Below are 15277 nucleotides of genomic sequence, written 5' to 3'. Positions count from 1 at the left end.
GACTCGGTACCAAACTGTATCTTCAGCCACCAACATCTGAAGAAGCTGCATTGATTAGGGTAACAGCCGGCAGTGGTCGTGAGAAAATTTACCACTGGCCAGTGTGATGCCATGCAGCATGCCATTTCTGGAAGCTTGCCGCTATTATGTTTGAATTGGTATGTGGGTTTTTGATGCATGGGTGTCGCATCAAAAACATTCTGCGCATGGGTTAGGCTGGCTGTCGTAGCAGTGGTATTCAGGTCCACGGGTGACCCGCCAGCAACAGTATGCCTACCAATTAATTTTGTGTGCCTACTGGATGAAACAGGGTAGGCTCGTGTGTTAGCAGAAAGTTCAGAGTTGAATTTGTGCATAACAACCTAAACTGTCAGCATCGAGCACTCAATGTCGCATGCACATATCTGCACTCATTGCAACGATACTGTGGTTTACATCAAGAGGGGTGATGTATGAACGCAAAACACCATCACGAAATCTACCATCATGAAATTTCGCGTTGATATTTTAGTGAAGCGCAACACTTAACAAGAGTCTGTTAACAAATCTTTTGTACAGCTGGCATTGTAAAACAAATATAATTTGTCTTGAAATTTATTATTTTTAACAGCCTGATTATTTGCTCATTTTTGTGGCCCCCTCCATGTCAGATGAATCGATCGTTGACTGATCTCAATAAAATCTGCGGGCCCTTCTCTGGATGCTTGGCTCAATCTTCGTACATCCTCCTAGGCTTCAAATTTGGGCTCTCTCCCTTTCCATGCGTGCTGCTGCTGTAGCCACTCTTGTGTCACATATGAGCTGTTTCAGTGGGCTCTGTAGACCTGGACGACCCTTGTATCAAGAGCGAGCATGCACTGTGGAAAGGCTGTGTGTGGAAAAGCGTTGGACCATGGGGCACTTTCCAAATATATCAAATATTCATGAAACTGAATAGACTGCTAATAAACTAGACTGGTAGATTTGCCTACTGTGTGCCCTGGGTCGATGTTCTTTAGTGCTTGCTAGTTTTGAGCCTGTGAGCACTTTTTTCACTGCAGAGACGTGGGCTTGTTGCAAGGGATTCTCACTTCCATCACTTCTTCACTGTGCTGTTCTGGGTGTTTTGAGTTTTTGCACAATATGAATTATGTTCGTTTTCTGTCACTGAAAGTTTTCTGTCACATGAACATAAACACATTTGAACCAGTTTGAACCATTATTTTGTGCTGAACCTTTCTTTTTTTCCTGAACCAGAAGAAAAGCTGGAGCAAATCAATATTTTTGTTCAACACTGTGCAATGATGCCTCACAGCCACATTCTATCCATCCTGCTCATTGACACGGAGAGAACCCATTTAGATACCCCCTCCCCTGCCCCCATCCTTATCTAAGGTGACGACCCATTTTCTTTTTCAAGCGCGGTGGAGCGCCACCACCAGAATTTCTTGGGCCTCCCATGCCACCACTGCCACCACCACCAGAAGAAATGATGCTGCCACCAGTAGAGTCCGCATGGGAGCGAGGTCTCCGTCATGCTAAAGAGCTTATGAAACGTGCTTCCCGTCGTAAAGAGCAGGAGCCTGACTTTGAGGAGAAGCGGCTCAACATAGTACCTCCACATCATGATCGGACACCGCTGCAGTCTGAGGTTAGGAATTTTCTGTTTCTGCTGTGGTCAAGTTTTACCACAGCAGACCCTTTTTTTTACCCTGTAATGCCCAAACACACTTAAAAATCTATGAAAATTAGAACCTGTTCATTTTTCTTTCTGGTCATGGAGAGAATGTTTCTACAGAAAAACAATGAAACTTAATTTGAGTACATAAACCTAATTCGTATAATAATGAATCAGTAATTGGTTTGCTGAACTATTCGTAACTGGAAAACTCGCTCCAACATATCAAAAATAAGCTGTATGTTAACTTTTCATTGTGTAAATCAGAATTTTGAGGTATCGGATGCAACATAGCATAAATGATGTGCTGGGCATTATCGGGTTAAAGAAATTAAAATCATGGGTACATCTCAAAAATGGCTGAATATTGTAAATTAAATGTAATCCATGGGCTTCTACTTTTAGAAATGCAGTTATTCAGTATCTACATCTTTTGCTAAAAAAAAAAAAATACTGAAGGTGCAGTTACACGTAATACTGGCTCACAAATCGAATACGAAAACTATGCCTGCCAAGTCTCATATTGTATGCATTTTGACTGTTTTGTACCATTGTATAGCTGAGAAAATTATCTCCTAGCAATAGGACTTTGCAGTGCTCATACATACACCACAATTGGTCTGGCTACATTCAAATAAAGTCAGTTGGTGTAGGTGAACCAAAGCAACGTTGTTATCATGGAGTCATAAACATTTGCGATGCTGCCATGCAGGCACTGTATTAGTCGCATCCTTCACCAAACACAACACTAGATAGGTAGATGTGTATATGCTGTTTATGTATGGTCACACTATGCTTACTCCATGCTTTATCTCGGTGGTCATGCCTAATAATGTGCTCTCTCAGTAAGTAAACACAGACGTTGGCATCAAGGCACCCTTGGCACACCAATTAGAGGTGGCTTAGCACTTTTTGCACAAGTGTGCTCATGTAGCGAATCTGTCAGCAGCACAGTTCGTGATGACCGTCATGATAACATTATTCTTACGTACCTGCTTCATTATAATGGTTACGGTTATTTCATACTGATATTTATGACGCTAGTTCAGAGGAAAGGTTGCACAATAAATCAGTTCAAAATGAGTGTTGTGTTGCTTGCTATCACTTCTCGTGATTCCCCCGCCCCCACCCCCCCCCTCCCTACACACACACACACACACACACACGCTCCCCTTTTTTGTCGGGTGTGCAAAACAGCGAATAAATATTTTGAAGCATGCCTACATTTTTTACCCATATGTGAATACTAAAGTTTTCTAATGTGAATTAAATAATTTGTTTAGAATATCGAGTGATCAAATGCATAAGCATTTTAAAACTCTTGTACATTGAGACCCAGGAAAAATCTAGTTGCACAAATTCTACTCTAGCCAGTTCAAACATTGCAATGCTCTAGTACTTTACAAAAGCATGCTGGGCCTTCATTAGAGCAAAACACAGTGCAGCTTTTTAAAGGTATGTGATAGCTTGTAAGGTTTTGAAACAAATGTGCTTAACATGAAGATAAGTCAGATTTTAGTTTGAACCAGTTTGCTTACAGATAAGGCGAAAATAACCTCTCATGCCTCACTTTTTTTTAGGGATGCATTATTCCTTTTCAAATATGTATGGTATCACAAAGGCAGGTAACTGGGAAGGGCTGTAGGGTTGCTTACTGATGCGAGTTCAGTGTTATTTTAATTGATCTAGGTGAAGGTAATATCTTCATGGGTGTAGGCATATGTAACGAAAATATTCGGCATTTCACCCAAGGTTATTTGTGGCCAGGCCTCTTTCGTGATGCCATTTGATTTCTTGTACTAGAGTACTCTTGCATGTTTTGCTTCCTGGCTTCAACAAAGTAAGATTTTTGATAGCATATTTTGGCATGTCTACAAATAGGGACCACCTCTAGTTCAGATTGGGTTATAACATACAATGATCTCGGTTCACAAACAGCAGCATTTGTGGTGGCATGTCCTGACATGTCAACATGTCAAGAGATGGGGACCACCTCTAGTTCAGATTGGGTTGTGACATACCCGCAAGTGCTGCGTTCACGAACAGCAGCACTTGCGGCCGTTTGAAGAGGCTTTTTTTCAGCTCTTCAGTGTTTTGCAGAATTTTACTTTGGTTCATGAGCTCCACTTCAGGTGACAAGCAGGACCCCAAGAGGGTATGATTCCTAGAAATTCAGTTAGTCTGCTACCTCAAGCTGCGTCCTTTTTTCAATGCACTCTCATTTGTATTTAGAAGCAGCGTCGGTGCAACTAAGTTAGCTAGCTTTGACACATCATATTGTATCGGGTTCAAAAGCCTCAAAAATTTTAATTTGCAAAGATCTCGAAAATGTTCTTGCTGAAAATGAGGGAATTTTAAATAGTGAAATTTCCTAATCAAATAGATTATTTTCTCATTTCTAAACGCAATGAAATGTAAAGTTTGTGTGGGCTCTATTTGGTAAAAAAAGAAAGGCGTATATACAATTTTTGATACCTAATGTAATGCCATTTATAACTGGGCAGCTTATGCCCAACTGGGGAGCTTATTAATGATGAGCTGCTTTCAGTTATTTGGTGCACTCACAGTAATGAAACAGAGCAACAGCACATCAGCAGATGCATGTACAGTGTTGTGTTCGTTAAAGGAGATGTCTGATACAACACTGCACATGGTTTCAATAGGAGCCAAACGTGGTAAAACTCGCCAAATAATAAATTGATTTGCATAGTCGAAAATAAAAAGCACGACAAGAAGACAAGAAGGGGGACACACACCAGCACTGTGTGTCGGCGCTGGTGCATGTCCCCCTTCTTGTCTTGTCGCGTTTTTTCGCGCTGTTTCTTTTTCGAGTATGTACCGACTAGCCCAAGCCTCTACGGTCTTGCAATTGATTTGCATAAATCCTGCTTCGAAGCAAGAAGTTACTGACCCTGTGCGTACACTCGGGACCTGGTGCCTCTGTGCAGCAATCGCAGTTCTACTGCACCAGAACCATTTGGGAAAACTCTTAACTTGCATTGGTCTTTCTCCCCAGAGATTCTATTAAGATTGTTATTCCTCTAATTCGAACAGAAATGAATATTTGTTTTGAATAGTGAATTTGCAAAGTGAATATATATCTGATGGCAAAGACTATTTGATTTGTATTTGAAATGTAGGATACTAGCACATCCCTACTCAAAATATAAATTCTGTTTTAGTGCACTAATTTACGAAGATATGTTAAAATGATAGTGGTACAGTATTTAAACTGCTTTAGTTCACAACCAGAGTCTTGAATTAAGTTTGTGAATTCAGGTACCACTGTAGCTCATCCTGTTTAGCAGACTGGTACACATCATCTGTCCTCATATTTTGCAGCTTGTAATAAAATTCTGAGAATACTACTCTCAATCTTTATTTTAAGTGCATCTGTTTACCTGTACAGTCGATCCAGGATATATCAAACCCAGGCATATTGAATTGTCTGTATCAAACAGTTGTAACATTCCCTTCAAAATGAATGCATAATGCCGGTTCCCGTAAGTCAGCTTTGCCTCAATACAGCAGTGTTATGCGGTGAATCATACGCAAAGTATTGCGGTGAAGCACAAGAGTGGGAAGGGGCAGTTGTCACAGGACACTGTGTATTCCTTAATTATGCATGCATGCACTCCCAGTCTCCTCTCTCAGTACGAGCACCGATATGCCAAATAAGTCTACTGGCAGGCTTTCAGAGCTTTTTTGGGCATGCCTGTGACGATTTGATCTTTTAGGGGCAGTAAAAGGCATGCAATCATTTTTTCAGACGTTTTTGTGGCCCCTAGGGAGTCTAAAAAATGGGACGTTGGATGACATAATGCAGATTTTAAGGACAAAAAACAAAATGAAAACAGCCGCCAAGCATGTTGCTTAAACAGACCTCCCAATCACAAGCAGAGTGCTGTGACCACTACGCCACGAAACTACAAGCGGAGGGGCAGCTTATTTGGGAGTGTTTATCTGCGTCGCGTAGTGGCAGCTCAGCTAGGGACAAAAGGAGCAATGCGTATCCCTCTTCCGTGGTACATAGGCCCAGTCCCCAGATTTCTATATCGCAACACACGCATGCACACAAGGGTCAGGAAAACAGGTGGAAAGATTGACAAAACGGAAATACATGTTTCAGACATGCGTTGAAGCTAGATGCAGACTAATCATTCGCTCCCTGCTGCCGACGCTTTTCATGACAGCGTAGTCCCACTGCAGGCAACATTATCAGCGGCATGCGCGGAGTGGACGTGAAGGCGTGGCTGGCTTCGCTTTGTATCACTCATGTGAAGATATCATCAATACGGCATCAAACTATCTTTGATCGTCGACTCTCAAGTTCAACAAAATGAACTTTTTTCTTTAAGTTTACTTTATCCGATGCCCGAGAATTCTTAGAATTTTGGGGCCCCTTCCATGTAAGAAAAATTCATCAGTACATTTGCAAAGAGGTCAAATTTCACTACAATGAAATTTCAATTTAACAAGGCAAATAGCCTATTTTAACGGCTTCGTTATACAGTAGAACCCCACTGTAAGTTACGTTCCCGGGTGCTGCATTTTCCCGGCTGTTACGTCATTTTCGGCCGGTCCCGGCACAGCTCCCATAGAACCTAATGCATTGGTAACCCTGCTGTTGCGTTGCGAACTGCCACCCCGCGCCAGCCCCAGCGGCCATTTTGACTTTTTGTGTCACTTGACAATGGCGTTGGCCGCCCGAAGTGCCGGGGGCGACACCTATGACGTATTTTTGGTATCCGCCAGCAAAAGTTTGGCCTTTGAGATCCGTATTTGCTATCTAAAGATGGTGTCTATGACGCGTTGTGACCCTAAAATTTTGGCGCATAGATTTCCGTCTAAAGTCGAGGGCGATAACATCGTTGCCGCACGCTGTACGCTGCATGTGCGACTGAAAGCATGTGAGGGGAGCCGACAACCGCGTCCAGATCTTGCACGTGCAAGAAAGAAAAGCAACGAGGGAGCGCGCGTTCTTCCGTTGCGCTCGAGGCACTGGCGAGGGACGGAGGGATGGCGAGCGACATTGTACTCTAGCATCAATTGCGTACTGCGCGGCGGCGTGCAGTCACGCTGGCCGTATCTTGAAAGCGATCTGTGTTGGGGGCAGAGTCTAGGCAGTGTAGATGCATCGCGACTTGTAGCTTTGTGCATGCTGTGTGTTCTCGGCGCTGAGTTTGCGTCGAAGCGATAGACAACAGCACGAAGGTCACTTCGCTTGCTGCTGCAGCGGCGCTTCCTCACACCAGCTTTTGACAGCGCGTGTTCGCGCTTAACGAGTATGATGTGTTTATGTTTGCCTGTGGGCGCTGACACCATGCTTGTTAATATAGTTAATAAGCGAATGTTTACAAGTTTATACTGCCAATAAAACTACTATCCTTACATTGTATAGCTGTCTACTAATTTGTTATGGCAATCGATGCTTCGGCTTTCGGGCGAAACTATGACTTTTTTTCACACGTAAGAATTCAAATAATATTGTGTGCAGTTCAGCACTACTCTCATTTATCAATTTTTCCTATTTCTCGGCTCTTACGTTTTTTTGTTTTTTTTAACGTTTCCATGAAAAACGTATCAGCGGGGTTCTACTGTATTGAGGTTTAACTGTATGGAACGCTGCATAGCACGTACCTGGCGCATGAACATGCTGCCAGGCACGTTCACATGTGATTCACAATATACCGCTGCATGGATGGCAGCACGGCATATAGTGATACAGGCTGTTTTGTTCTGTGCTGCATCCATTTCTACCTTATCCTGAACAAATATTCAACAAGCTTTTAGACGCATGGCGAGGTATGCTGTGGTCTTGTGATCGGGCGACTTGGGCTTTTGGGGTTAGCGTTGCACTCAATATATCAGATTGTTCCGCTATGTAATTGACTTGCGACATTCATGGGCAAAAAGCACGTTAACTGTTGTTTTGACACATCCTTGGAGTTGCAAATAAGTAAATTTGCGCATTTGACCATCTCAGTAAACTGCCCGAGACATGCAAAGTATTCAGATAAGCTTCAATAGGCATATTTTATATTACGAACTATCAATATATCAAGCTACTTTGCGATCCCTTTCGAGTTTGATATATCCGGGATCGGGGCTGTATAACTTAATTTGCTGTAAGTTATTCTGATGATATTGTGATGAATTGTGATTGTGATGGCACTGACGTCTACATTGGGAACACGAGTGGAACTACGAGGGATAGTGAAAAGGTTGATGGCGTCCCTGTGGCACTGCATAATGTCTACCACTGCTTTTGAAGCTTTTTGGAGCCAGCAAAAGTTCCTTTGCCTAAGTAGGAGGGAAGCATATCCCTTTCTGACCCGAATTTTTTTGTAGGATAGAAAAACATTGATTCTGGTTAAAAGGTCATTGAAAGCATGCAAAAAAATAAAGGAGACGGTAGGTACAATGATTTTCATGGGACAACCATGTCCAGTATACTGGACACTGGGATTTATTTGTTGGACATAAGGCTACACACATTCTTTCTTTCTTTCTTGACTGAATATTACTTTTGGTCTTGTCATAAGGTTAATTGTCTTGGAAATCACAACAAGGCTTTGTTTTCGCCCCCCAAAAAAAGTTGCACAGATCACTGAACGTGCGCCTTCGTCTTTGATAATCATGTTCATTTCCGCCCAAGCAATGAAACTTTTTACGTCATGTTTTCGGGATTTTTACAACCAGCAAGAACTTTTTACTGGTTGTCAAAATCACGAAAACAGTTTTTGCCTGCCTTAAGACACAGAAAAACATTGCATTTAGAACATTGCACCTGCGACTTGGCCTTGCATTCTGACAGCCGGGCATCTAGGCAAGTTCGCCTTCACTTGCGGATCTGGCCAATGGCCTTCTTGATCGAAACGGATGTCAGGGCCGGGGATTTGCACAGCAACTCTATGATGGTGAACGGGAGGATCACTTGCATCTGTAGATGGACTTCCGCGACGCTTTCTTTCCTGCGAACCATCAGAGCTTGCGCAACTTGCATCCGTAAGTCAGGCAGGCAAAGCACTTGGCTCTTCGTGCAGCCTGCCTCTTTGCAATCCTCCTTGTAGTTGAGCCAGTGTTGACTAAGGCAAGATCTGTGATGTGGAAAATAACCTTTACAGGACCATTTCTTGCTCTTAATTTTTATGCGATGCAGACTAATTAGGAAGTGATGACGTCGACGCCTCCCTTGTGTTTGTTGTACAACCGGACGCTTGCTGGCCTTTCCACTTGAACATACTTCTTTTGCTTCTTGTCATAGCGCTTTGTGCTGTCCACTGGTTCTTTTCCACAACACAAAGACAGCAGTGTAACTTATCTCGTGTCCATCTATTTCACGACCACCATTTTTCCATCGGCGCTCACTCTCTCTTGGCTCGAACCATGCCCTTCGTCAAGAAGCTCTTTGTGAGACTTTAGGATCGTTTTGTTCCTGTTTTTCATCACAGTACCATGACCGAACATCCCCTTTTCCAGAAGACGCTTGATCAATGGCACCAACGGGAAAAATCTGTTGAAGCACATGACAGTTCTGCCCACAAGGCATTGTGTCCTCAAGGCGCATCACAATACCGCCACCGATTCCGAGATCTTTGTGCTTAGATGTTCTGGCGCCCTGGTAAATTTCAAAGTCTAACACTCTGCCGAGTGTGTCGGCAAGCACAAAGTTCTTGAGCCCTGTCGGGTTTGGTTTTCCCTGAACATACTGACGTAAGTCTATTCTTCCCGTAAAGGGGATCATCTGTTCGTCAACGCAGGCTGCGTGTGACCTTGGTATCTTTAGGCAGGCTTTCCTGACGCGATCCAGAAGGGCTTGGACCTTCCAGCACCTGTTCTCATCGATGTTGCATTCATTGTTGCAGACGTGCAAAGCATTTCTGAGTCTGAAGAAGCCATCTCTAGGGGGCATGGCATCAGCAGTTAGTGATACACGAGTTGCTGCTGCCCAATACATGTGTGCCTGAGGGAACTTCAGGTTGTCCATTACGATGTGCATCCCAAAGAGTGCTTTCACCTCTTTAGCTGTCATGCCAAGTGTGGTTCCCTTCATTTGGATCCAGTACAAGTTAGTTCTGGTTGCTATGAATGTTCAAAAGTCATCATCAAAATCTTTGAAATAAGTCAAAGGCGTGTGGGGCTCTTGACAGGACTTTTCAGTTGAAGGGCTTTGATCTTGACAGGGCCTCGCAGTTGATGTTTCATCTATGTCAATTGGAGCCGTAAATGGCTGTGCCGTCTAAGACTGTTCTGCTTTTTCTTTTTTTTTTGTGAACGTTCCAGCAGAGATCTTTTTTCTGGAGTTTCTTTTTCATCATTCTCGTGTTCACTGCACACGTCGTCACAATTTTCCTCGTGAAAAACAGACTCCTGTTCAAATTTTTTAGCTTCATCGCCTGTGTCTGAATCGACATCAAGATCTGAGTCTCCAAACAAAAGTTCCTGAATTTCCTCGTCAGTGAGTTTTTTTTCTGCAAATAAAACCACCAAATGCTGCTCAGAATGAAAATATACCGGAAAAACCGCCGTCACGAAGTTACTTAATTTTTAGGCCTATGAAAATTGAAAACCACACTTAAATGTTGCACACAGCATTTACCACGATGCGTGCCAATTGCATCCCGGTGTCCAGTGCACTGGACATAAAAACATAGTCGCATTGCGAGCAAACTTCTCATTACACAGGCTACCTTTTCACAACATTGTCTCAAGTGGACATTAGTTAGCTCGCACAATTAAAATTATTTGAATTGCACGAAGATATCTCCTGAAATAATTTCACTTGTGCAAACCGCGCTTGCGAATTTCTGCGTAGACGACTCCATTATTTTGAGGCCCCCATAAAGAAATGTGGCTGAGGGAGGAACTACGTCTAAAAAGATATCGCTCGGCTCTTAGAGAAACTGCAAAAAGTGGTTTCGGTTTTGATTGTGGCTTTTCTTGCTTTTTTGCATCGCTTTTTTCCTTATGTCCAGTACACTGGTCACGGGGTTGGAAAGGGATATATGGGTTTCATGAACTGATGCCTTTACATACATGAATGTGCAGCCTGCTTCATAATTACACCTGCATTCATTTTGTTGTAGTACAATAAAGATGCAAAGTATAGTGTGATGCTATAATCACTAACTGTATTCTTTTCTAACTTGTGCAACCCGCCGTGGTTGCTCAGTGGCTATGGTGTTGGGCTGCTGAGCACGAGGTCGCGGGATCGAATCCCGGCCACGGCGGCCGCATTTCGATGGGGGCGAAATGCGAAAACACCCGTGTACTTACATTTAGGTGCACGTTAAAGAACCCCAGGTGGTCCAAATTTCCGGAGTCCCCCACTACGGCGTGCCTCATAATCAGAACTGGTTTTGGCACGTAAAACCCCATAATTTTTTTTCTAACTTGTGCACAAAAATCAGCTTCGAGAATCTCGTTAATGTGGGATGCTGATGATGATATTCTTGGTGGCTCTACATCCTTTATTTGTTGCTTTTTTTTTTTTGTAAGTCAATGGCGATTGTCACATAAATGCCTTGACTTGAGGCATGTGGAGAAAGTAACTGGCTAAGCATCGAAGGCTGCAGTGGGTTTAGTGTTGCTGGTGTGAGTGAGGCAGCCATGCAAGAATGGAAAACTTGAGGTGAGGTCATCTAGTGATTCCTTCTGCATGAACTCTTTCTTATATACTGTGTATTCTTGTGTGAGGGCCACACTTTTTTTTTTAATTGGATCAGAATTTCTCAGGTGTAGTGCATACATGAGCGAAAATATAATTGAATGTGCATCTGCTTGAAAAACGTGCGTGATGCCATATGTGATGACTTTGGGAAGTCTTTAGCTTTGCTTGCTACCTCATTTTGCATCGCTGGGATATAACTGCAGAGGTGGAGTCTGGTTCTTGCCAAGTGTGCACTGTTACAAGATCAAGTCAATCTTGAATGTGGGCATGGACGTTTTGCCACATGTGACATTGTGCAATAAAAAAAAAAAAAGAATCCCAAAAAGTAAGGTTCTTACATGGAACAAGATTGGAGTGTTTCAGGCAATAGTGCCTGCGTAAGTTTTTGGTGGCACGGGAACAATGAAAGCTCACTGCGTACACGTCTACAGCCCATACCAAGTGCGTATTCCATGCACGGCACACAGTGGCAGGTGTTGCCTATGGAAAGCTGTGAACATGCACTGCACAAACTCGTACGCATAGTGGAACAGGACAAATTATGAATTTCTCTGATGCAGTGTTTTTTTATTATTGCGATAGCAATTATATGGACACTCAAAAGCAGATTTCTGCCGTCGCCGTCGCCGTGAGGTTCCGTATGACGTCATTTGGAGATGAAATCGTCGCCGCGCGCCGAACGCTGTATGTGCGAGTGAAAGGGCGCGAGGGGCGCGTCTTTCACGGGGAGTGAACGCACGGCGGAGAACAAACGCGCGTTCTGCGCCGTGCTCGCTTAAGGGCTGCAGAAGTAGGCGTCTCTTTTCTCCTTTACAATCACCATATATGTAGAGCAAACGCGCCTTCTTCGGACGCGCGAGAGGCCGTGGGGGAGGGGGAGGGAAGCGAGGCGACGTTTAGCTGCGGCACCAAGTGCCTATTTATATCAGAGGCTCCAGCAACAGTCACCAACGCCGCACGCATTTTGAGCTAACGCGGGCAAAACGCCGATGGCGTCGACAACAGTTCTGCGTGTTGTTGCTACCAAAGCCGCTCACCTTACTTCGTATGACATTGCTGTGTTGCTATCGCATTCATTGCTTCGCCCTTAGGGCGAAACTGTGACATTTTTATTATTTATTTGCACATACTAACAGCCCCATAGGAAGGCTATTACAGGAGTGGGTAATACGTTGGTGAACAAAAAAAAGTGAAGTAATTTGTACAACGGTCAAAGCACTGGAAAAACGTTTTCTTCAATACTAAAAGCAGCAAAACAGTGAAATACATATGCATAAAGCTTAAACTAAGCATAGTTTAAGCAGTTACACACACTTGTTTTTAAAAAAAGCATTTTCGAATTTGCTTATTTGGAGTGAACGAAAGCAGCCAGGTAAGGAATTTCATAGTTCTATAGTGCGGGTAAAGAAGCTGTACTTGAAAGTATCTGTACAGGCATAAAAAGGGATAGGATTAAGCTCGTAAGAGTTGCACGTAGAAGAAGGCTTGGCAAAAGATAAGCAAGCTGTGTTCAAGGTATGATAGGATGTGTTAATCATGTTGTGCGAAATTTTTTATGATTCTACGTCACGATTAACAGAAAATGATGTTAGGTTCAGTGCAGAGAGGGCAGATGAGGGTAAAAAATAGTGGTCATACCGCTGGAAGAAACAGTTTTTGTTAGGCCATTGACATAAATTAAAAATAAGACCCAGGACTGATCCTTGAGGAACCCCAGAACTTACTTCAAGAATTAATGACCTTGTGGAACTGAAGTTGATGTATTGGGACCGGTTAGAAGGAAAACTAGCAATCCAATCAAACAGACAGAAATTTTTTAGTACCACATTTAATATTTGCGAGAGGTGAGAATGAAGTACTGAATCCAAAACTTTACAAAAAGAAATAGATAGCGTCAGTCTGTTTACCTAGATCTAATTAATAAGCAGTGCCATGGGTGAATTCGGTTAATAGCGGTGTGATAATGCTGAAACCACGTCTAAAGCCATGCTGAACATTAGTTAAAATATTGTTTGACTCAAGAAAATACATTATGTGTTTGTAAATAATGTGTTCCAGCATTTTGCACTAGTTAAAGAAATTGGTCTGTAATTCATGAGGTCTGTCTTGTCGCCTATTTTATACAAGAGCATTACTCTTGCAAGCTTCCAGGATGAAGAAACAATTCCTGTTTCTAGAGACTTGTTGAATATAATTTCAAGATAGCGTGATGTCCATTGTGAATAGCAAAGTAAAAACGAGTTTGGAATACCATCAGAGCCACTAGGTTTTTTGTGTCGAACTTTAAAACTTTTATTTATTTATTTATTTATTTATTTATTTATTTATTTATTTATTTATTTATTTATTTGACATTACTGCCAGGTGCTTTTTGGCAGCCAAAGCAGGGGTGGCACATACAAAAGAAAAAGGGACACTGTACAAGCAAAGAAAATGTCGAAATAAAAATCGAATACAGCAAGCTCATACACAGTGCAACACAGATCATACTTGTACGCTACTGCGCAGAACAATATCTCCAAAACTAAAGACGCGAGTTGAATAAAAATTCGGTACGAAAGGAACTGCATGCTTCGCTCACAAATGAGAAAGAGCTGATAAGATTAAGGTCACCAATAACATTAACTGTAATGTTGGAAATGGAATAAACTAAATGCTTATCAAAATTCGGGTACATGTGGGAATCGTTTGCCTAAACAGAATGGAAATATTCATTGAATGCATTGGAGATGCACGCAGGATCATTTACACTTTCATTATTGATGGTAAATGAAGATGAAGAATCACTAATAGGCATGATAGAACGACTGAACTTCCGAGGATTATTTCTTAATAATCCTGGCAGAGGGCTTGACATGAAAGAAAACAATTTTTGGCCTTATTTGTTTTCAGATTAAGGGGCCTCTTTGGCAGATGTGAATCTAGCAATGGCATCAGGGTCGTTGCTGCTTTTTGAACGTCTGAATCGTCTTATGCGGCGGAATAATTGCAAAATTTTTTCTGTCATCCAAGGGATGGCATGATTTTCTTATTTTAACGGAACAAAGCGGTGAATGCACAGCTTTGTAAGGCTTTCGAATTCTCGAACTAGTGTTTTCACGTCACAATCTTTACTGAGTGCGCAAATTGATCCGGGGGAAGCCTTCTGATAAAACTTCAAGAAGAGATGTGTCGTCAGGGCAATTAAAGTCCAAAAAAGTTGGAATTACGGCACGCAATTTAGACTGGGCAACTAGGCCATATAAACACTCTGTGCTTTCTCTCGCACCATCAACTACTTGTGTAAGCCCAAAAGATAAAGAAATGTCAATCAGTTTGCTGCCTTATCTTTTTCTGCCTTAAGAACTGCGATGTAAAAGTGAGGGCCAGTAAATATCCGGTGTATTAAAGTATCCCATTAGAATTTCGCTAGATCTGTAAAAACTGTGAGTGTTAATATAATCACCACGAAGAAAAAGGTTATCGGGTCAGGAGGCAGGTGGATGATAGAAAACGTAGACTACGACAATTTTTTGTTTTTGTTTTTCCCCAGGTACAATCAATTTACACTGAACAGACTGAAGATCTGCCCTCTGAAAATAACTTCGGAATCAATCGAAGAAGAGTCTGATACGTCCAGTTGTAGGCATTTTAGGATATGGCTCTATGAATATACCAATAGTGTGCTGTTGAAAGGTGAAGCTATCACTTGAATGATGCATCCACACATAGGGTTGTGCAGTTAAAAAAATACCGACGTTTTCATACGAAACGTAAACGTAATACCCACAGGCTTTTTGGGTGGTATGAATGTCACCAAATTTTACTGCACAAACGCTATTCACCAAGTGCGAAAACGTTCTGTGTATGGTGCACATAAAGCTCATTAAAGCTCTGCACTTTATTTGCGCATGCACTAAATGTGAAGAGTGGAGTAGGCGGAAAATGCAATGGGGTAAGCCGTGGAG

The 15277-nt window shown here is 42.4% G+C and overlaps 2 protein-coding genes across 6 annotated transcripts in view; one reads left to right on the top strand and one right to left on the bottom strand.

Annotated features, from left to right (window-relative positions):
* The window catches only part of LOC119436018 (zinc finger CCCH domain-containing protein 18-like), a 188029-nt gene that overhangs the window by 74267 nt on the left and 98485 nt on the right, over window positions 1-15277 (top strand). For 4 of the 5 annotated variants that reach the window (XM_049655203.1, XM_049655204.1, XM_037702746.2 and 1 more), the window contains one exon: window positions 1400-1630. The exons of the other annotated variant lie outside the window; for it this stretch is intronic. In XM_049655203.1, the coding sequence (XP_049511160.1) occupies window positions 1400-1630 (231 nt within the window). The remainder of the gene's footprint in view (window positions 1-1399; window positions 1631-15277) is intronic. 5 annotated transcript variants of the gene reach the window in all.
* Window positions 1-15277, bottom strand: part of LOC119436024 (cytochrome c oxidase subunit 4 isoform 1, mitochondrial) — a 480308-nt gene that overhangs the window by 376051 nt on the left and 88980 nt on the right. The window lies entirely within an intron of this gene.

This window comes from Dermacentor silvarum, chromosome 1, assembly GCF_013339745.2.
Source record: "Dermacentor silvarum isolate Dsil-2018 chromosome 1, BIME_Dsil_1.4, whole genome shotgun sequence".
NCBI lineage: Eukaryota > Metazoa > Arthropoda > Arachnida > Ixodida > Ixodidae > Dermacentor > Dermacentor silvarum.
Note: the sequence above shows the minus strand (reverse complement) of the source record. Positions and strands in the feature narration are given on the sequence as shown.